The 22431-nt window shown below is 44.6% G+C and overlaps 2 protein-coding genes and 1 long non-coding RNA gene across 6 annotated transcripts in view; 1 reads left to right on the forward strand and 2 right to left on the reverse strand.

Moving 5' to 3' along the window:
• LOC135373937 (uncharacterized) overlaps positions 1–22431 on the reverse strand; it is a 205062-nt gene that overhangs the window by 38353 nt on the left and 144278 nt on the right. The window lies entirely within an intron of this gene.
• LOC135373962 (uncharacterized) overlaps positions 1–22431 on the reverse strand; it is a 31055-nt gene that overhangs the window by 1317 nt on the left and 7307 nt on the right. The window contains exons 4-6 of the mRNA XM_064606993.1: positions 20907–21040; positions 13815–13908; positions 5033–5157 (exon numbers count right to left, since the gene is read on the reverse strand). Coding sequence (XP_064463063.1) covers positions 5033–5157; positions 13815–13908; positions 20907–21040 — 353 coding nt within the window. The remainder of the gene's footprint in view (positions 1–5032; positions 5158–13814; positions 13909–20906; positions 21041–22431) is intronic.
• On the forward strand, positions 10919–12204 carry LOC135373941 (uncharacterized). Of its 4 annotated transcripts, XR_010416676.1 has the most exons (4): positions 10924–10993; positions 11119–11190; positions 11285–11383; positions 11895–12204. It is a non-coding gene; the product is annotated as an uncharacterized LOC135373941 (long non-coding RNA). The 4 variants fall into 4 exon arrangements; XR_010416673.1 differs by lacking the exon at positions 11119–11190 and having other exon boundaries at positions 10919–10993; XR_010416675.1 differs by having other exon boundaries at positions 11119–11383.

A 22431-nucleotide genomic window follows, 5' to 3' on the forward strand; every position in this document is an offset into this window, starting at 1 on the left:
AAAATTCAGTGTTTTTCTTTAATTATGTCTAAACGTTTGTCTGTTTCAGCGGATACGTGTAGGAGACAAATATAATGGTAGATAAAATATAATATAAATGATAAAATGAAAGAGCATTAAAATATGGAAATAAATGATACCAAATGTAGCAGTGGGGACAACTACAACCAGCGAAATCACGTGTCGAATTCCGAACAAAATTCCACTAGAGAGCATATTCGCCACTTTCTATATCACAGAGCGCACCAAAATTTGCGATTGTCCTGCTGGCCTGGATGCATACTAAAGGATGCATACTAAAAATTTCGCAAGAATATCTTCTAAAACTGGGGAGATATCGCTTCCAAAAACGGCAAAAAGTGAACCACTCGAATTCAAGGTCAGATTTTCTCGATTTTTTTTGCATAAAACTATTCGGTAGAAACCGTTCGGTTACTGTTTATCGTCATATATGATGAACTCCTAAATATATAAAAAAAATCTGGTGGTCAATGGGACGTGCCTGCATGACCTGACGTGAAATCGGCCTGGGGGAACACTCATCCGAATATTTCGGGGAACGAAATTCGAACCAAATTTCGAATCATACGTAGCAGCAGGCGTTCATTTTTGACCACTTCAAACAGCGACCTTGTCAGATCATATCTATGCGACATAATTCAGGTCTCAATAATAAATTAGAAACAGAGGCATATTAACACGATAAAAATGACGGCGCTTGTATGTAGAAGATTGTGGAGATGTGAACGAGAGAGGGTCACCAATTATTCGAGTAACTGCAGAAATCCTTGAAAGTCTGCGCTGTTTTTTTTCACAAACCTGGGCGCAGAGAGATTCTTATGCAAAATATAGATGCCTCTTATTGGGATCTCGAATAATGTGGAAATCACCCGCGAGCTTTCATCTTACTGCAGGATATTTTGACGATTTAACGGATGTGTCCTTAATATCTTGCCATCCTATCTGTATAATAGCGTTGATAACTGTGCTCTTATTTAATTCTGTTGTTTATGAGGTACTGTGCGATATTATGTACACTGCAGCCCACTATAGAGTGAGAATGGACGGGCATCATACCCACATTGGTTTTACCATGGTAATCCTTCTCCCTCAACTTCAATTGAACAAGTCCTTGCATGTTCAAGTGACTCATCCACTACAGTGTCCTACCGGTTCATCAGAAATTTGTGTTCCTGGTAGAGTACTGTTACGTGCTGTAAAAATACTTTGTCGAATCGGCAAGGCAACAGCATGTTTAGGTATATTTTTCAGCTTAATGTGTGTTGCTGTTGTATCTAATTTGCCATCTGGGCAATGCATTTCGATACAAGCATATCAAATGGAACACTGTTATTCTGCATTGCACATGTTTCCACCAAGATCACCTGCAAGAACCGCACGGGCATGTTGTGAAAATGCAACAACCTGCCTCTTCAGAAATACACCAGCAGGCCTCATACGTGCCAAAAGTATTGGTGCTGTACATGATCTTTGTGTGCCTTGGGTCAATAAAGATGTACTGAATTTGCTTTCCACACAGGTGAGTGAAGTGTGGTGATTGGAGGCATAACGTTTATTTGAAATAGCGTATGCTGACTGAAGCCAATAGAGGGCTCAGCGCATAACACAGGGGACGTACAGGAGAGGCGGCGCATAGAGCACGTGACGTATAACGTGGAGGATTATATAAGCCGTGGCGGTTAACCCCCTGTGGCGGATATATCCGGTCATGAAGTAAGAGTTTTGAATATGCAAAATAACGGCGCTTATTTATCCCCGTTATGTTTAGCGGCGCGGCGCTGAAGCTGCTTAACAGTTTTTTTTTTTTTTTTCACTGGTCTCACGTCTTATAATATTTATGCACGTGCAAAAGAGGAATATGAAATGAAATAAAGTGAAACTGAGTTAGTCCTTTGTGGAGGAATGCAAGACAGCACAATTGGTCCCAGTCATCATACGAATTTACATCCGGAAACGATAACACAACTTACAACATAAATTGCTTATAGCATAATATTATTTATAAATAATAATTGCCCAATTTTGCGGTGTAAAATGAGAACTGAAACCACGCCACTCTCGTGCGCAAAACCTGCGACGGGTATTCACACGTCAGAGGGTCACGTGTTCTTTATATCGAATAAGCTGATTGAACTAAAGGCTGATCTGTTGACCTAATATGCCGCTTTCCGGCCCAGATAAGGAGAACAGCTCCCATGGCATTGTGGGTACTATGTTGGCATTCCATGCCAGGACTGGGAGGTGAACCGGGTTCGTATCCGAATGCCGGCTGTCCTGTCTGGGTGTTTTCGGCGTGTTTTCCTCAGTCGCTTTAAGACATATGTCGCCACAGTTCCCTGTGAAGTCCGCAAAGGGCGCTCGATCCCCACAGTGATGTTCCCGCCTGAATGTGACTACGATAAGCATCCCATACCTACCACTACCACCACCAGATAAGGTGAACGTCATGTCGTCTCTTCGCTCGAGAAGTGCAGAGTTCCGGTGTCTGCTGATTACGTATTAATATGTGGCGATTTCAGCCTCAAAGTAGTGCTTGTTTCAGCTTTTTTGATAAGACAAGGGTCAATAAATAATGATTGCCGTTGATTCTGCTGTCTCGCATTTTCTCGGAAACAGTCAATACCGTACCATATTGACTTTCAGGTAATTCGGACGTCCAGTAGTTACAAGTACTTTTCCGCTGAGTGTCCGTCTGGCTGCAAAAATGGCATTGCTGCTCCCAGTTTCTTTCGTTTTATCTTAGAGCGCCCTCTGTATTGTTTTAGTCATTTATCTATTATTGGTATAGTTCTAGATGAAAATGCGGGTAACAGGTCTTCCAGCGCACGCATTGCGCGGACGGCCTCAGCCATGCCTGTGCCAGTCGTCTATTATGCTCGAACATGATGGAAAATAATTGTGACGTAAAGCTCGGAATTATTATTATTAGTTTCAAGGGTGTGGTCATTGGCATCGACGTCTAGATCGTGATAATGCTTGAGGTGCAGTGCCTCTTTTCGTTTTTTTTTTCGTTGTTGGGATTATGCCTGTGTCCTTTACCTCCCCTGCTTTTCACAATTGTATTCAATTGAAAGGATTGCAGCTCTTCTTGATTTTAGGTTTTTTTACGATACTCTATGATGAAACATCTTTTCTTTTCTTTTTCTGCATATCCCTGTGTACTAGTGGTACACCTAACTCCGCGCAGCTGCGATCTTTTACAATAGAATTGAAAATGAAACATAACAGAGGGGAAAAAGTTTGAGAGAGAAAAAGCGAGACACCGATAATACATTCTTTTTTTCTTTCTCATTTTTATTTCGTGCTTGTACACTAATCTCTTTTCGATTTTCGTTTTCTCTTTTGACATACTGGTATATATGTCTTTCCGGCCCTCCTCGATTTCAGCTACTGTCACAAGTTAATTGAATTCAAAGAAAATCGCGCAATTCTCTTCCAGTCGCTCAGGAATGTACGGCTGTATCATGGCACTTTCAACGTTTTGCAAATTGCGTGGCACTATATGACGTGACAGGCAACAAAGTGAACGGCACGGCTTGTTCTAGTTAGATAAGCGAGTAGAAAGTTACCTTCTGCCTTGATTATGTGCACCTGTATGCAGCTTGATTATGTACAGGGCGGTATTTCATTGCTTAGACTTTTGCAACAAGAAAAAGAAAAACTGAGAGAAACAGCGATGATATCTTGCACACATGTTACTTGGTTCTTGGTCCTACATTTTTTGGGCAAAACGCGAGTTGTCTAACGTATCTTCAAACGAACACTTACTTTGAAACAGAAATCGGTAAAACAACAGCCTTATTTTAGGATAATAAATGGGGAGTATCATCGCGAGGGGCGATACTCTACCCCATTAATGGTGGTGATGTGCAGAACGAAGAAATCGCTAAAGCTTGCTCTGCAAATGAGTCGAAACAAAATCTCCAAACCGCTTGAGCACAAAAAGAGCCACGCTTATTCCACGTCAAAGGACCACGTGGTTTCGAGCAATGAGGCTCATCGCAGTACAGGCTGTTCAGATGGATCGGCCCCGTTTCTGGCCCATATAAGCTACCGACAGCCAAGGCCTTCTCGTTTCGGCGCTCGAAAACTGCGTATACTTCTAATTTCGACTCATTTGCACGGAAGACACTTGCGATTTATTTCTCGAGTCTGCTCGTCTTCGGATTTTAGAAAACGGGTTAGGAATTAAATAACGACTGGCTCAAAATCTGCTATTTTAACTAACAAATAAACAAATAATTTTAGGGAATTAGTCGTGCAATGTTGTGTCGTAAACGATGACAGTTATCTTATGTGTAACTTGTATATTTTATGTTGGGTTATTTCAGGAATTTGAATAACCCACCATCGACAGATACGCTTGGTCGTCCAGCGTTGCAGCACGAAAATACCGGAAAAGTATTTGCGGTACTTTTATTTCGTAGAGGTAAGGTCTCGAATTTCTGTGCAGTCATTTCTGTTTTGCAGAATATGGACAAGGCGTTTTTGTCATGGTCGGAGTGGTACAGTTGTATACATTGTCTGCTTATCCGGAACGCTGTCTCATGTGTTCTCATGTGTTTACTGAGGCCTTTTGAGTGGAATAATAGTCCAACATTGTGGGTGTTACGAGAGGTTCATTCACGAGTTGTATTTAGGTACTAATTGAGACAACTATTTCATAAACTGTTGAATCTTACGTAAAGAGTGAAGCCAATGTTGCTCTGAATTCGGCGCAAAGTACCTACCTGTCGTTGTTACCAGCAGTGAGTGTCTTGTTGTTGAACATGGTGGTATGAATGGCCATAGGCTGGTCACACCACCAGCTTTATTAGGATAAATATTACAGAATAAATGAATTAAAAGTAGACTTCAAATTTTTCGATTATTATTGGGACGATAATGGCCGCAGGGGCAGGAGCGCTTGTGAAATATGGCAACTTTATCGCTAGATTTAGAAACACAATTGTTGACAAAAGCCATGTAAGATGTTTTATGTCCCTGGCATTCTTTTTTACTTGATACTCACAGACTGGCTTCGATGTTCCACAGTCGGCGTTGATGTCCTTAAAGAAATGCTCAAGAAGAAACGTCTCGTCGCATCTTTGTCTTTCGAGTATTTCCGGAACACAAGTCCTGCTGTATTCGATCACACTGGAAGAGATAAGACGTATACCAGAATCTCCTAAATTACAGGGACATTTTGACGCCATCTCGTAACATCCCTTGATTGAGTCACGCAGAATAAGCAGCACAGTGAACTGCGCAGGAGAGATGGAACAGTTTTTCCCGGCACTCGAATCGGCAAGCTACGTCGAACGTAAACCGAAATAATTCGGAAAAAGTCAATTTGCGTGAGAAATAGCATGCCGCCCTTACTGGCCGACTTTTTCTGACAAAATAATACATGCTCCCCTCCCCACCATTGCCCTGTTCATACAGCTGGCCTACATCAGTAGCCGCGTTTATATAAACTTGACAGAGCGGCTTCAGATTGCTGCCAATTCGAGGTGAACTGGACCCGACACTGCTTACATGAAATCACTCAAATGGGAGCCGGTCACAGTGAATGCGTTTTCCAGTTTCTCTTTCTGGACCTGGCCTGGTGCTGGCCTGCACTGACCGTATGGCTATCTCGGACGCAGCGATAGGATGGACTCGGTCGCAGAGTTCGCTCGGTCAGAATTCGGCCGAGCGCATTTACATGCACTTCGGTGATCGCGTCGAACGAGTTAACCCACCCCCGCTGTCGAGTTGACGCTACTCGACTCTGCGTGGCTTCAGCTTGACTCAACGTCGTTTACATGAGCGAATTGAACTCGATGCCTCAATCCGCTTATATGAAGTTGCCACTAATCTGTATGCCGCCAATATTGAGGAAAAGCAAGCACAAGCACCTGCAAGGAGAAAGAGCAAGAAGGAGGGGAACAGTCTATGAGCTCAGCCTACAGAATCATACATCTTGGCCTTTCTGCAAATTGGCATGCAATCACCGAGTACGTTAGCACACTCGCTAGTCAGCTAGTACAACCCCTTGGCAGAGCGACACCGCAAGTTCAGATGTTGAGCATATCAAGGAATAGTATACGTTGCACAGACCACAGGCTCACTCTCTCCTACTGTGTTCCCGTTCTCGCTCACCTGTTTACATATTTGTGTTTCGTGAAAAGTGTGTCAGCACGCGCACAGATATGAAATATCCGCTCACGAAATGGAAAACATTTCGTGAGATGTGACGGCGTGCGTCTTCTTTTCTTCTTTAGAAGATACAAGCTAGAGAGTTCAGTGCATCGTATGCTATCATTTTTACGTATCAAAGGGATATCGTTAGTGGTTCTGCGCGAGCGCAAAAGATGGAGAGCTTCGCGCACTGAGAAGAACCAACACGCTGCCCGTTACGTCCGCAAAGCAGAGAGCATACGTCAACTGTCTAATTAACTGTCTAGCTAACTGTCATCCCTATTTCCACAAGTAGTGGCGACGAAAAAAACGAATAAGGAAAGGGAGCAAAGGGAACATTCATAGGAGAATCGTCATCAGCTGTACTCTGACCCGAATTTTCATTCACTGAAGCAGTGCAGAGTGCTACGGAATACCTGTGCGGGTTCACAAACCAGTTTCCAGGTGTGTGCCAATGAAACAACGACAGCGATCTTTATCAGTTTCTACTGGCATGTCTTGGGTACACGCATCAAAAACCAGCAAACGCTGCATAGACAGCGCGAGCTCACTTCCGCACTCGCCATAGTACAACAATGGACACCCGCCAACACACAACTTAGTCTAAACACGATTTAATTAGCAATTAGAGTTAAATGGGACCCCCCCCCCCCCAACATTAATCAGCACCCTCCAGGGAGTCATCACATTAATTGCGGAGCATCGAACTCGTGCAAAGATGTGTGTTGGAGGCAACCTCTGTCCGTTAAAAAAAGTAGATAGAAATAGAGTGGAGAGAAACAATTTATTCGAAAATCAACGATGCCCCGGCGAACACCCGAGTGACCAGCGACCACCATGTTGCTTGTTGACGGGCGGTAGTTGCAGAGATCGACGACAGGTGGCCACCTAGTTGCAAGGCATCACACCAGAGGGCGCCACCATCATAGCTCTATGCGAGAAAGAGAGAGAACAAGACACTAGCGGCAGGTAAAATTTGAATTCGCAAACCATGTCCCTACGTAACACACTCAACAAGTATTTCCAGATGCACAAGCAGGACGCCTCGCTAGAATCCGCGGATAACATCTACTCTCTGAAAACGCCGAAGGGGTTGCACGTACGGGAACCCTTTGTCAGGCTGCTACAGCTCACACCTGTCGAGGGACATGGAGAAACTCTACGCGTCTCTCTCCCTGTAGCGCGCCATTTTTCTTTCACGATCAAGACGAAAATCGCTCGATCTTTGCAAGTACAGCTCGAAGCAGTGGGTCGATCCTTCGAGCTGGAACGAGATTGATTTTATCAACATTCCTCACGATTCGGAAGTGGGTTACGTCTATGTGGTAGACTTGTCATATCCCGAAGAACTGCACGCGCTCACCAGGGATTTTCCCCTAGCACGCGAACACAGGTGCGTGGACGAGAACGAACTGTTCCCCTACCAGCAGCACTTGAAACACGCGTTGGCGCTAAACGCCCCTCCCACAAAGAAACTCTTGCTGACGTGCTGCGACAAGGAACGCTACGTCATTCATTATACATTGCTCTCACTGTACGTGAGGCCGGGCATGAAAATAAAACGTGTTCACAGCATCCTCTCTTTCCACCAAGACAACTTTTTGCGAACCTTCGTGCAGAGAAACGTCGCGTTGAGGAATGCAGCGACCACAAAATTCGAGCGACTTCTGTACAAAACCATGTCGAACAGTACATTCGGTACGTCGATACAAACTGTGAGACGCATGAAAAGGTACGGTATAGCCTACGAAAAACAAAGCGCATTCCGAAAAGCTAGCTCTGTCGACAGTCAGCATTTTCCCATTCTGAGTGACAAGTGCATCTTGTACGAGATGAAACAGCGTCGCATCAAATGGACGCACTCCCTTTACGTGGGCTTTGCCATTTTAGAGATATCCAAAGTCTGAATGTACAGCTTCATCTACGAGTCGCTCTTTTCTCGCTTAACATGTCCAGTGCAATTGATCTATAGCGATACAGACAGCATAATTTTTTATCTCACGTGTGAAAGCCTGGAAGAGCAGCTGATGAAGATTGAGAATGATAATAATAATTGGGTGTTTACGTCGCGAGACAACTGAGATCATGAGCGACGCCACAGCGGTCGGTCTGTGGATTGCTTTTGCCCACCTGAGGGTTCTTTAACGTGCGATGAAAGCTCATCACACGGCACCCCGTATTTAACGTCCCTCGCGGAAGACGGCGTGTCCAAGCAACTTGTACCCTGCCACCAAGCTGCTGGCGTCCTCGGCCGGGTTCGAACCCGCGATCTCGGGATCAGAAGGCGAACACGCTACCGACTGAGCCACCGAGGCCGGTGATTGAGAATGAGTTAGATCTGTCTTCCTATCCGACGGACCACCCGTTTTTCAACGACGAGCACGCGAACCAGATGGGATACTTCAAAGACGAGATGGGAGGTGGTGCCATTCAGGAATGTACAGCATTCTCTTGGGTGGGACACACAAACAGATCGCGAGAGCGAAAGGAGTTCAGAAAGACGTGGTGAGGAAACGCTTATTGCACGAAGTGTACCAAGATTTTCTGTTCAATGAAAAGACAGTCGCTCAGAAGCAGTGCACCATCCAGAGTATAAAGCAAATAATGTACACCATTTCGAGACTCAAAAAGAGCTTGGTCCCCTACGACGACAAGTGCTATCTTGTGGATGCCGTACACTCCTTCCCTTATGGAAGCTGTGAATACGGTAAGCTTTCCTGGTGTTTTGATGTGTATCGCATTACGATAGCACTCCCTCTTTGTGCAGCATCGGAAAACCCGGAAGAGAGCCAGAGAGGCGTCGTCGTCAGGGATTGAGTGACCGTCGAACAAAGAGCAAGTCTTTCGTGCACGCGCATATAATCGAGAATAAAAGTTCTAGTCGAGACATGCTCTCTCTCTCGCAGACAGGAGAAGCACGGGTAATCGTGGCAGTGTGGTAGCGGAATGGGTGTATGAAAAGAATGACCATTCCACCATCGTGCTGGTGCCGTGACCCGCACAATGACAACACTGCGATGAAGATTTCCCACACCATTTCTGTTCAGGCAAGTCAGGGAGGGTGTTGGCATCTAGACCAACTCAAGATACGTCTTTGTATGTATTCAATAGAGATGTGTTCGTGAAAAAACACAGAGTCTAGTCAAAGTTATTCAGACTCTTTAATGCGTTGCATTTCGATAACCAAACGGTATTTCAATAAATCAGTGACAAAGTACAATGTAGACTGCTTGCAAATGTCGCTGCTTCCGCAGGGCATACCTAATATGAGCAATGACACGAGCGAGAAGGTCCACGATGTCTGCAGAGATGTAGTTGAATTCAGCGTTGGTCGAGCTCACAAATTCGCTCATCAGTCCCAGGGGTCCTTCCGGCACCGTTATACAGACGTACTTGTAACGGGTGTAGATCCAACGCACCATCTTCTGCAGCGGCCCGGGAGAGATCTCTCCTATATTGCCAAAGTCTACCATGTCTATCACGTAGCGAAAAGCAGTGATGACGACCTCGTTGCCGGGACTCTCCTTGTTGAAACATTCATTCTCCACTTCTTCCCACCAAGCGTGGGTACAGGGACAATTTTGTAAGCGTGGTAGCTGAACCTTTTCACGTATTGACGATGCAAGCGCAGTGCGTGCTGCCTTTCTACAGCGTTTTCAAATAAACACACGCAATGAAACGAGTGCGAAACCGAAACAGAGAAGCCACCCTTTGCCGCTAGGAGCACGCGCGCGCGCAGTGGAAGAAGCAGAGAGCGAAACCAAAGCGAGGAGCGCCTGCGTAGGCGCGCATGCGTAGCGGCCGCGGCGAGACGCTCCACTCACTTGCGCTGTCTCGGGAGGCTCTTGGCTGGCTCTCATGGAGTGAGGATGTGCAGACAGTCGCTCTGTCGTCTCAGCAGTGCGTCAGTTGATCTTTGACTGCCGTCGGGATCAGATGCATCGTCGCCATGGGGAAAAAGGTGAGTGATATGCCGTGCCCGATGTTACCGCGCTCGTGTTAAGCCTTTTCTCGCATGTTCCCCAAGAACACACATGGTCCTCAGGATGTCCCCACAGTGTCATCGTGTCCTCGTCCTTCGAGGTGTATCCCCAGGAAGTCCTGAGGACAACACTCGCGGACTGTCCGTGAAGGGTCATTCAGGCACGTCCTGTGCCTGTCCCTGTGGGTAGCTAGGAGGACGAGAACTATTATATTATTTAGTTTACCTGCTCAAACTCCCTAAGCACATTTGTTTTGTTTTTGGGCCGATCCTCGGACCTGACTGACATTTTTCTTAAATATAGGGTACGTGGCCCAGCGTAAAATCCTCTGCCGCTAAAAGGAATGACTGTCTATTATACGTGAAAGATTTCTCCTGGAAAGAACAAAACGCGCGATTCTGTGGCACTTGTTTTGACTTTCAAAGGTTCTACCTGAATGTCTCAAACCAAAGGAAGTAAGAAACATAGACTTTGGAATGAAGCAGAGCTACTACTTCAATCAATTTTTCGCTTTGGGTCTTGTTCTTTGAGTAATCGAAAGAAACATGGACAGCTCACTCTTCGTTTTGTGTAGCAGGCGAGCAGGACTCTCGAATTTACGGAGGGTCACGTTATGAGCAACTAGCAGTATCTGTGTGGGCTTTGGGAGAGAATTTTCGGAGTTGGTTACGGAGTGGGAAAGCTTAAGCTTATCCCACCCTACAGTTGGCAGTACGAGAATTTCTCAGACTTAGCAGAGTCATGGAATGAAGGTCATGATTACTACGCCTGGCCTGTAAGCCATTTGTTGGCACTTCAGCTGGGCTGGAGCTACGATCACATTTTAGGTAAACAAAAACAGTTACCTTTTCAGATCTGTTGTCCCCTTGTGTTCTATGTACTCACTGATCTGACGCTGTCTGCTCTCACTACTCTGTGCTGTTGTCACTAATCTGTGCTGACTGTGTTGCAGTGAAATATGGGTGCAGTGACCATTTTGCCACGGGCAGCATGTTTATGATAGTTGCATCTTTTTAAACAGTGCGTACGTTGAGAAGTTCTTTCGTTTGATATCTGGCTGTCAAAAGCCGCACACATTATGCTGGCGCGGGTACCTCATGGTTTCATGTATTTTATAGGTGTTCCAGGCTCATGGAATGGAGGTGACGAATACAACGGCTGTCCTGTGGGTCATTTGTTGGCACTTCGGCTTAGCTGCAGCAACGATCCTATTTCAGGTAAACAAAAACTATTACCTTTTCTAACCTGACTGTGCTGTTGTTCAATATCCCTGGTTTTCTAAGAGTTCGCTAATCTGATGCTCGTGTGAGTCTCTTGTAAATACTTTGTTGCCAAATAGCTTCAGTTACAGCTGGATTGTCTGAACTGCGTCTGATTCATGTCATTGATGCCATGTAAGTGCAGCCTGTCAGAATGATTATTTTTCAGATTCAGTCACACAATTTCATTTTTAACGTGTGCACATTGTGATTTGCCGAGTAGGATGTGTCACTTCACGGTCCCTTTAGTAACCTCATCTTTCGTCTTCGAATTGTCAGTCGGGAATCAAATGGGTTCTCCACGAGCAACTATGATCCGACATGTATGGATACGGAAATACTTGACACTTGCATAGTGCCTGAATAAAAAATATGCAAACATTGCAGTTCTGCAGTAAACAAGCTGCATGCAACATTTTTACATAGAGGCATTTATAGTGATATCACACATTGTCTTTTCTATTTTCAGTGTACCTCGGAAACGTTCCTTCCTGCTACCCACAGCCGTCTACCACCCCACACGTGTGTAAAGTACTGGTTGCATTTGGAGCACCCAAGCACGGACCCAGAGACAGAGGCAATACTTACAGCTACCAGTGATATAAGTGCTGCGATTTGTGTACATGTACATTACTATCTGCTTTGGAAGAGTACCAAGATTTGCTGGTATGTGACTGTGCAATAAGGGGAAGTGCTCACAATGTCTGCTGACTTGTCGACATGTTTGGAAGTCAGTGTTTGCCCGGTATATTCATAGAAATAAATCTTGTACCAACATCCATGTTGCCTTTGTAAGACATACTGTGCATGTACATGTCAGTGACATATACCTGGACGAACCAATACATGTGCCACTAGTGCCAAAATTTAGGTATGAAATATGTATAATTTTAGATGTCATGGCTAATACATGTCTATATGACGGCTCAGTGGATAGATAAGTACCGTCCCATTTTAGACATTTGGTCTAAAATGGTCTAAATCGATCCAACAATTACCCGGCTATTAGCCGTATTTTAGCGTAACGTTAGCTGGACTAGGGGACGGATATACAAAGCAATAGAGCTACTTTGTTAGACGTCTAATAGACATTCCCAAAGTCTACATGTAGACATCTTTTAGACGTATACTAGTGCAAACGCGTTGCATGGGAACACAAATCAAAACAGGGAATTGAGGGAAAGCATTGTCCTCCATGTGTACTTAAACTGTCCTAAATTGGTCCCTGATGATGGGCAAGGGACAGCCTCGGGGATGTCATCTCATATGCCAAAGTGGCAGTATTATGACATTTTGAGGATCAGATTATGACATCCTAGGGATGTCATACCTGTCCCCATCTGACAACCTTAGGATAGCCCTGGGATGACAGTGTGTTCTTGGGGTTCTCACAATGGATAGGCCTTCTTCCCCGTGCGCGCATGTTTAGACTTGTTTAGCAGCGGTTCGTAGCGTACCAAGCCTGTTGACGCACATTTAGTGTTGTGAGCCTATCATTTTGTGCTTGTCGTCTTGTGTTAGCTGTTGAATTCCGTAGCGTTGTGTGGTGACGCTGAGGTTACGCCTAACCGGTCGGCCCTAAGCCTTTTCCTCGATGTGTACTCTTTTCTCCGTGCTGTTTAGCAGTAGCGGTTAGGCCTTTTCCACACGCTCTGGCATGCCTTGACTTGTGAGCAGTGCTGCAATTTTACCTGCTGCTAGTATCTTGTTCTCTGTCCTTCTCGCATAGAGCTATGATGGTGGCTCCATCTGGTGCGATGCCTTGCAAGTAGGTAGCCAATTGTCGTCGATCTTTGCAACTACCAGCCGTCAACAAGCAACATGGCAGTCGCTGGTCACTCGTGTGTTCCGGAGCGGTTTCTTCACCACGGTATCATTGATTTTCGAATAAATTGTTTCTCTCCACTCTATTTCTATCTATTTCTTTTCTCTTTTATGGACACGGGTTCCCGCCAACACACAGCTGGTCTGGACACGAGTTAGATACTCCCCAATTAATGTGATGACTCCCTGGAGGGTGCTGATTAATGTGGGGGGTCCCAATTAACTCTAATTGCTAATTAAATCGTGTTTAGACCAAGTTTTGTGTTGGCGGCAGTCTGTGTCCAGTCATTACTACTACCGCACCTCCCCACCTGGATCCGCCACTGTGGAGCGGCAAGCATGGGTCCGCACAGCTCGAGTGACATCCCTGATTTTATTCTCTCACACTTTTCTGAGTCACCCATCCATTCAAACATGAGGAGAGAGGAATGTAATGCAACTCATGGGAAATAGCTGAGGCAGATTTCCTCTAGCAGTGAGTGGAGAAGCGTGAGGACAGCCTTGATCCACATTTTATATCACAATGTGTTGTGGCCGTTCGAAACGCATATGAAAAATAGCTTACCAACAATGGAGTTTGGATGCAGTTTGATCGTTTTGATAATTGTTGTAGCAGGTACTCTTTGCACTGTCTAATAATCCTTGTGGGCAAACGGTACCTGAAAGCGAAATATATGGTTTTCTTTTTTCGATGTTCTCGGCGCCTGGAAACTGCCCAATGTATGTGGAATGGTTTAACAACAGAGGAACAGCAATGCGCTGTCTTGAAAAGTAGCCGAATTAGAAATAACTAGTTTATTTATGTATTTACCAATTGTGTGGCTCCAAGGGCCTTCTAACACAGACAATGGTACAGCAAAACAAAAAGGAAATCAATAGCACGGGAATACAGTTGTACAACAGTGACATATATTAACAGCACTAATTTAAAAAAAAAAGAACGGACAACAGTTTTATATAATGTATGATTTACAACTGAGACGTATTGGTGAAGGTAAACGATTCGATAGTCTAATGGCACGTGGAAAGGAGTTTCTATAGGAAAATGGGCGATTTGAATTTGTGAGCAGCAACAACGAGCTGTGTCAGTAAATTCATTTCTGCCTATACCCCATAATCCAGTACCCAGCAAAACCTGAACGAAAGGTCTGATCATTCTATTGGTCAGACATTGGGCTCTCAGAACGAGAAAGTTTCTCTGGGTTCGTAAATTGCATATTGCTTTCAGGTATGTATGAGAGTCAATGTAAATAACCGTGGAGTTAAAGCTGTGTGTTCAAGATGTAATTTAATGCTATGACCTTCTCATAGACTTCAGCACTGAAGATTGACATGATACCTGGTAAGTGATGTGATCGCAGACATCTCAGTTACCATCGCACATCTCACTCGCTGTGTTCTTGAACCATCTGCGTAACATGCTAACGGTTCGCTGAATCACTGACTTAACGGCGGAAACTTCTGTTATAGCACAATTTGAGCTTCGTGCTTAAAGTATTTTGACATATTAAATGACATGCCATATCTAACACTGCCATCACGTCCACTGGATCAATTCTATTTCTCTGCAGAATTCTGGTTATAATGCAGAGAACTCCACACGTGCCCACCCAACACACTGGAAGTCTTTTTTATAGTCTGGCAAGGAGTCCCATTGATCATCCCATCGGTTTTAGGTGTAAGGATTGAAACACCACAAGGTGGGCGTGTTGCATCTAAACAATCTTCATTGAACAGGTTTCATCGTCGGAGGTAGTGTATTTGGGATTCAGGTAAGTTATTGTAACGCAAAAGAGACTCCAGCATACCTGTCTAAGATATCATTTATATCATCAAGATTCGTCAAGAGGCCTCGACAATTACACTGAATGATCGACATAGGGCAACAAAAAAGAATGGAAGTGTGTAATACGAGTGTGCTTTATAGAGGAGAGTGTGCTGCTCAGAGACAATCTTATTTTTTTTCGCGGGCTTTATTGGCTGCCTCGGAGTTTTTTTTTCGGGTAACCACCAGTTCCTTAGCTGATATTATCAGGGGGTGAGTCACTTCCCAATAGATCATAGTTGAGCTTTCTTTTTGACTGAATGCTCGTGTTTGTGAATGGGCATTGCGAGCTCGCATTTCATCGCACCCTATCGAGCTCACGTCCACGGATGGGACGCCACTCAAGGGGTTGGCGGAACTACAGGCACTTCAGCAGAAGAAGCTGGCGTTTGTGGAAGGGGTGAGTGTTCTGTGCTTCCTGTTATGCTGTCTGTCTGTACGAAGAGTGATCACCTGCGCAGTTGACGCAGTCATGTGGTCCTCCCGAAGCAGCACACAATATTGGGCCCATGGTGGCTTGTCAACGGCGATACGGGTCCAATACGTAACCTGTTTCGCCAAGATTTCCCCAATAGTGGCTCAAACTGGGCAATATGTGCCTCATATTGCCCAGTTTGAGCCACTATTGGGAAAATCCTGGCAATATGGGCCCCATATTGCCCGTGTAAACCCCATATTCGCTGAAAATGCAGAAAATGGTACGTTTTGGCGTTGCAAGAATGCCCAAGCAGCACGACAAGATTGGACGTTGATGCGTGTGAAATGCCCAATTGAATACGCCGTTACATCCAACAACTTCCCACAGATCATGGACATGGTTCGAAACAGTAAACATACGAAACACTAAACATACTAGAACTCGACAACTCAACTTTCCACTTTCTGAAAGCATCTTGCTTCTTGCTATCTTGCTTTGCGATGCCAATGCCAATCGGTCGAACCGACTGAGGGTAAGCATGGCCGTTTCAGCGAAATCAGGCGTCATACAACTACTGCGCATGCGCGACAGTCGGATCCAACGCTTCGTACGGGCTAAAATGTCGCTGGTTCCTCTAATGATAACAGAATTGTGGCTAGGTCAAGTAAAAAAACACAATGTTTGGTAGAAAGGGATGGCTCTTCTGTAAAGTTAGGTGCTTTCAAGTTACTGCAAGCAGTGTGAGTAGCAGAGGCGTATGTCCGTCACCGTTACGAAAGTGTTTCGCTCCTTCGTACTCCCTGAGTGTGTTGGAACTTTTTGGTTCATAGACTATTGTGATACCAACCAAGGCTCCTGAGGGACAGTTGGCAGTTCCGTGGGATTGCCTGCACTAGTTAATCCTGCTCTTCGTTTTTAGGGCGAGAGCAGTACTATTTTTGAAATGTGATGCGGGCAAGCTTTAGCTTGTCCCATCCTACATTTCATAACACGATTGCATGTGTCCTTTAGCAAGGCAGGTGTCGCGCCTGTTCTTCGCTTTGGGGCGATGCAGTGTTGTTGTAATTGTATGCAACGTGGATCAATGAGACTTTCAGAGATGAAAAAGCAAAAAGAAGAGAGAAGTAATATCAGAAGAGAGAGAAGTAATATTAAACCAGATAATGTTTTATTATTACACGGACTCCCCGTGAGGATTATCACAGAAATATTCGCAATATTGGCGCAAAATGGGCCTGCCAATATGCGCTCCTCATATGGGTCCAATATTAGCATCCCTTATTGGACCAATATTGGCAGTGTTGGCAGCCAATATGATCCAATATTGGAGTGCTGCTTGGGTCCACACTCTTTGAAATCATGGCCCTGCTTGGTGCACATAGCACAGCATGCAGATCCTCTACAAGCATCGGATGGGTGGACGAAGCCATAGCACTTAAAACACCTGAGGGAGTTTGGCAAATAGGGGTTGGGCAAATATAGATCGGTAGAGATATAGCCTACTTTCAGTTTATCTGGAAAAGTGGGGCTATTTAAAGTGAGAACGGTGCCTCTATTGGTGACAATCATGGCTTTTGCATATTTTAATTATTCTGACATCAATGACTCAATGATCTTTTAGGTTCTCCAAAATTTCCTCAACAGAGATTTTGATGATTTCTGAAAGAGCTGTTACCACGCAAACGATGAAGGGAGGCAGGGATGTTTCTACACATTAGTTCTATGGTTTCGATGTTTCGATTCTATGGTTTCGATGTGGTCGCTGTCACTCCCTCATGTACATTTGATCAATATGTCCCTGAATGATGTTTGTTAATTTCGGTAATGTCTGACGAAAGATATGACACTGCCTTCTGGAGAAAGAACGACGACATCCTTCTAGAGGTGTGTGACCACTGCACAGTATCAGATATTCCTGTGAAAGAGATTGTTATTCATGGCTGTTGGGACAGCGGGTCCCAACACGTTTATTGTGTCTGATCAAAGCATAAGAAGTTTTACCCTTATGTTTTACCAAGCTATGCCAGATATACAGGCCATAAGGATGATGGTCCTATTGAAAGAAACAGACTGACCAACCAAACCCCACCACCACCGTTCAAGGCTCCTACCCTTCGCCTCACAATTTCTCGGCACGGTCGGATAACACCTTGGGAGTAGGGGGCTAGAGTCCGCGCTGGCTCCACTCAACAAGAATCAGCGAACACCAATTGCCTGCTGAACAGGGCTAAAGTAACATGTATATCTCATTACACAGTCTATGCCCCTTTTATACCACGTGTAAGGCACAGATCACCGATGAAATGGCTCCTATCCTCGCTGATGGTATAGTAGGGACTTGTGTTATGCGTATAGTTTCAGTATTTTATGAACCTTGACTTACAAGACGTCTTGTACCACATAACTTTTTATAGAGACAACATCATCAGAGTTAAACAGAGTTAGTTAATAAATACAGACGCCAATAGCAGCATCTTAATGAGAATGGTGAGTGACTGATGGCAGCACGTTATCTGTACGACATCAACAAATTTAGGCAACATCTCTCGCAAGGTAGCCTCACCAGTGAAGGCGGCGCCACAATTGGCGAAGCCGCAGTATACCACATCACTATCCGTTACCCAACCTATGCTATAGGTACCCTTCCTTGAGATAATGGCCCAATGGCCAATGAATCAAATGCTTTATTGATCGCAGGCCTATACTACTACGAGCTGTAGTGCTGCCTGGAACGTGTTTGGTAGAAACTTTCCCACATTTTTTACGCGTGGCGTAATGTGCGCACACTTTTTCACTGTGGTTCACACCCATGCTTGGTGACTGTGCCAACATATTTGACGTGAAACATCCTTCGAATCAGACCGACACAGGATAAAAGCTTATCAAACTGAACACGTCTATATAGTCTCGTCTTTGTAAGTCCGGAATTCCGTGACACCGGAGATGCAAGACTGGTGTCGTTCAATTGGATATATAGTCAACTCAGTCGCACGACCATGAGATCACGTCGCAGTAGTACCTGTCTCTTTGTTTAGTGATTGTGGAGTTCAATCACCTTAAGTGAGAATGAACTATGGGCAATAGGGACAAGTGGACCTTAGACGATATTTCTTTGCAAAATACTTAAAATACTTAAATGTCAGCCGCAGCCCGAAGAGCGAGCCTCAAACAGAGATGCTGCATATGATTCGAAAGAGAAGCCATGGGCTCTACATCGTATTGAAATGTCCAGCGCCGAGGAAGCGAGACCGTTTCCGGTGTGTCTCGAAGTTAAGGGGACGTGCGCGGAACACGACGCCGCATCCAGCTGTATGGATGGACACCTATATATTGACATTCACTTTCGCTTTCAACGTCATTTCACGTTAAACCGACAGCCGTGCACCCAGACACCGTCCCCACCCAATTTATACCCTCTTCTTCACAATGCGGAGTTGTGTCGAGACGTAAATTAGAAAAGTATTACCAACTTCCTGCTGGGAGTCATTGTTGCTATGAAAAGTCGGTTTTTGTTAAATTTTCTTGCGAGCTAGATTAGGAAGTCAAACCTGTGAAATACGTTTCAAGACCATAGTTCACATACCACTGCGGTATAAATTCTAGTCTCCCACAGGCATAAAAAATATTTCACCTTTTGTGGAGGTGTACCAAAGACTGCACAAGTTGTAGCACAGGCGATTCACACCCTGAGAGGTATAAATATTTCTAACGGCGTCGACAAAGTGCATCAAATGCCAGCACAGCCTCTAAAATTTCTGAGCACCGCTGAACACGAATACCCCATATCCAATGTACCGGTCAAAATGTACCTTGTATACTGTATTCAAAATGTATACTCATGTAGAGCATACAAGATAAGGAGTGTCAAGACGATGTACCTACCTTATTTGAGTACCTGATGCATACATATACCAGCTGTAAACCCTATGATCTGTTAGCTATAAGTGCTGTACCTTCGGAGTGGCATACTCTACAGGTACGGTACCTTCAGTGAGGTACCTTACAAGGTTTCGTGCATGCCACTACTGTCCCATGCGTATGATGCCCACTAACGGATAAGATCCACAAAAAAATGAATAACAGCAAAATGAGCGTACACGAAGAACATGCAAGGTTCAGATGTGTCCTGTTCGCTCCCAGCCTCGTCTTTGTACTTTTCTTTTCTTTTTCTGCGTGTGACCCACAAGCTCACGGGGGTGGGCAACGTCACCACTACCGCTATTGGGGAAAGTGGGTCCTGGGCCGACTTCGAAGGGAACTCTCCGACATATATGTCACAGCGTCTGAGGGACAACCCACGATAAACCGGGACAGCACAACTGACACCGGGATTAGAACCCCAGTACCTCACTGCCTGGCGCCACAGGACCACCATACCCAAAGTTGACCAATCGCCGCCGACAGAAACGGCACTGGCGTAGCGCGTACGTAGATACGTACGTTGTCCTTGTTTTGGTTCACTTGCATAGCAAACGTTTGTCAATCTATATAACAAGGTTCGTTCGCTTCTTGGCTGTTTCATAAGGACGATGGATTTCAGTAATGGACGTTTCCCAGAAAACATGCAATGACTTCGTTGAATAATGAAGTTAACATTTTTCGTCCAGTACTTGCATACACTGCCCTACGGGTATCCGCCTGACCGCATAAGTCGCCTACGAAGATGACATCAGTGCTGCTCTCAACGCTTTCCAATAAAATATGTATCGAATAAAACACACCTTGTACATATCAAACAATTCTACTTTTAAAAGGAAATAAAAAACTACTATTGAGAAAGTTCGAGAAAATACACCATTTGGTTGCAACTATCATAAGTGTAGAGCCGTTGTTTTTCTGTGTTTTTTCGCATGTGCCTTGTTGGCTTTTACGTATACTGACGCATTCAGTTTGTGCAGCATGATCTGACCCAGCAGGGAAGCGTTGCACCTTCCCCCTACATCACGCCTCCCCCCACAGGGAAGCGTCATCTTCTGTTTGGCCTTCTTGTGTCGCTTCTCCAAACACGAGCTGCAACGCTAATCAGGCCCTGCCGATAAGCGTTGCGTGTCGAAGGAGTAATCTCACTCACAAATTTCATGCCACGCCCTCAATTCCCTGCGCTAACGATACGGTTCTTTGAATTTGGTCATTTGTCAGTGCCATCATATTGAATATATAAATAATTGTGCGATAATGCTGGTCAGACTACCACCTTAGTTGCAATCACCATTACTAATTAATTGAGCATTAAAAGATATAAAAAATGTAGCAATCCTTAAAACGACAACGGAAGACAGCATAGGCTATAACCAGTTAGAACACACTCCGCCTGAGATATGGTGGCCTTTGCCACCGACGTCATCAGAGCTACTGTTCCCCGAACACATGTAGGATGCATTATGCGCCAGCGCTCTTCCTGTGGTTATACTCACACATCGAGTTCGATGCTGCACATTGGTATCTCATTTCACTCTGCATCTTTGCAACATAATTTTGAAGAAGTTGTTCACCACAACCTTTTGGTTTTAATTGGTCTGGAACACAATTCTTCTTGTAGTCCAACATGCTGCAAAATATAGCAGACAGATATCTGTTACATGACCCGGACCTTCTCGTGGCTAATAAATTCTACTATTACTATTCGCACTAATTACAAACCAGCTCCTGATTGTAAGACAGACAACACGTGACATTGAAGCACAACCCTGCAGGGAATACAAGACACGTGATCACGTGAATCATCACGTGAATCATGATCACATTGAATTCTTCCCGCAATTTTAATTAGATTCAATGAGAAACAGGACTGCCAATTCGTCCAACGTGTGCAGGACGACTATTTATCATTGACTGAATTGGACGTTTGCAGTGAGCTGCCTTCGCGAAACTGGGTTCCGCTGCGTTGTGTGGCGAAGACCGCATCCACGGAATAACGAACCGAATGGATGAATTGGTTTAATGGATGCCAATGGGAAAGGCTGATTTGCAATTGATTTAATGAGATCCAACATTTTATGTATGACAGACTCCGCCAATACAAGGAATGAGAAGTCAGTTGGAAGAATTGTTCTAATGGGTATCAATGAGAAACTGTTTTCCAATTGATTTAACGAGATCAACCATGCTGGTGGGCATGTTGGTAATACAATAGGTGAGACGCCAGTTGTTGGAGGAATGGGCGTAATAGTGACCGACAGTACATGCTCATTCTAAAATTAAGTAATGATATGATTAGGAAGAACGCTGTACGTACGTGCAGCAAATGAACTAATTCGAGGAACTGGTCTTATTCGGACAACTGAAATTCCAGAATACGCATTGTATCGAAAAATATGTCACTTAAGGAAATGAAAATTGAATAGAAATCTGTAATTGAAATTATTCCTAACAAATCAAATAGCTGTTGCCCAATGTCGCGGAGGCTGGCCGGTGGCGCCTAGGCCAAGGAGGGCGCGTTGTAACAAGTTTTCAAAGCCGCACCACATAGTGATCCGTCCGCCTTGAAAATCGTTGAATTTTTTTGAATATTTCCACAAAAGTACATGTGCCGTGATAACTCTGTATTACTGCTGTTATTTGAAACTATTGTTTTTGCATTCTGTGCAACATTCAACAGGGCTTAAGAGGAAGCGTTTGTGCAAGTCCCCCCCCCCCCTCCCCCGCCGTATTATTCATCAGTCTGTTACCAAACGTCGAAGCGTGAGAATGTGCGTGATGGATGTCAAGCAATTGGCGCTTTGGGGGGTTTCATTTTCAGGATTTTTTCCGTTTTTAAGGTATATGTAGTCGATGTGTCAGACATTTTCGTTTTTTTTACGTTGTTACCATTGCTTTTAACTTCTGCTCGCAGGCGAATATGAGGCTTGAGAGAACACAGCCAGATGTGCGTTAAGATCGCTATGAACGGCGCTGTGTGCAACGGTATGTAATGTGTTTTGTGCATACTTCATACTGACA

The sequence above is a fragment of the Ornithodoros turicata genome, unplaced genomic scaffold (genome assembly GCF_037126465.1).
Source record: "Ornithodoros turicata isolate Travis unplaced genomic scaffold, ASM3712646v1 Chromosome36, whole genome shotgun sequence".
Classification (NCBI taxonomy): domain Eukaryota; kingdom Metazoa; phylum Arthropoda; class Arachnida; order Ixodida; family Argasidae; genus Ornithodoros; species Ornithodoros turicata.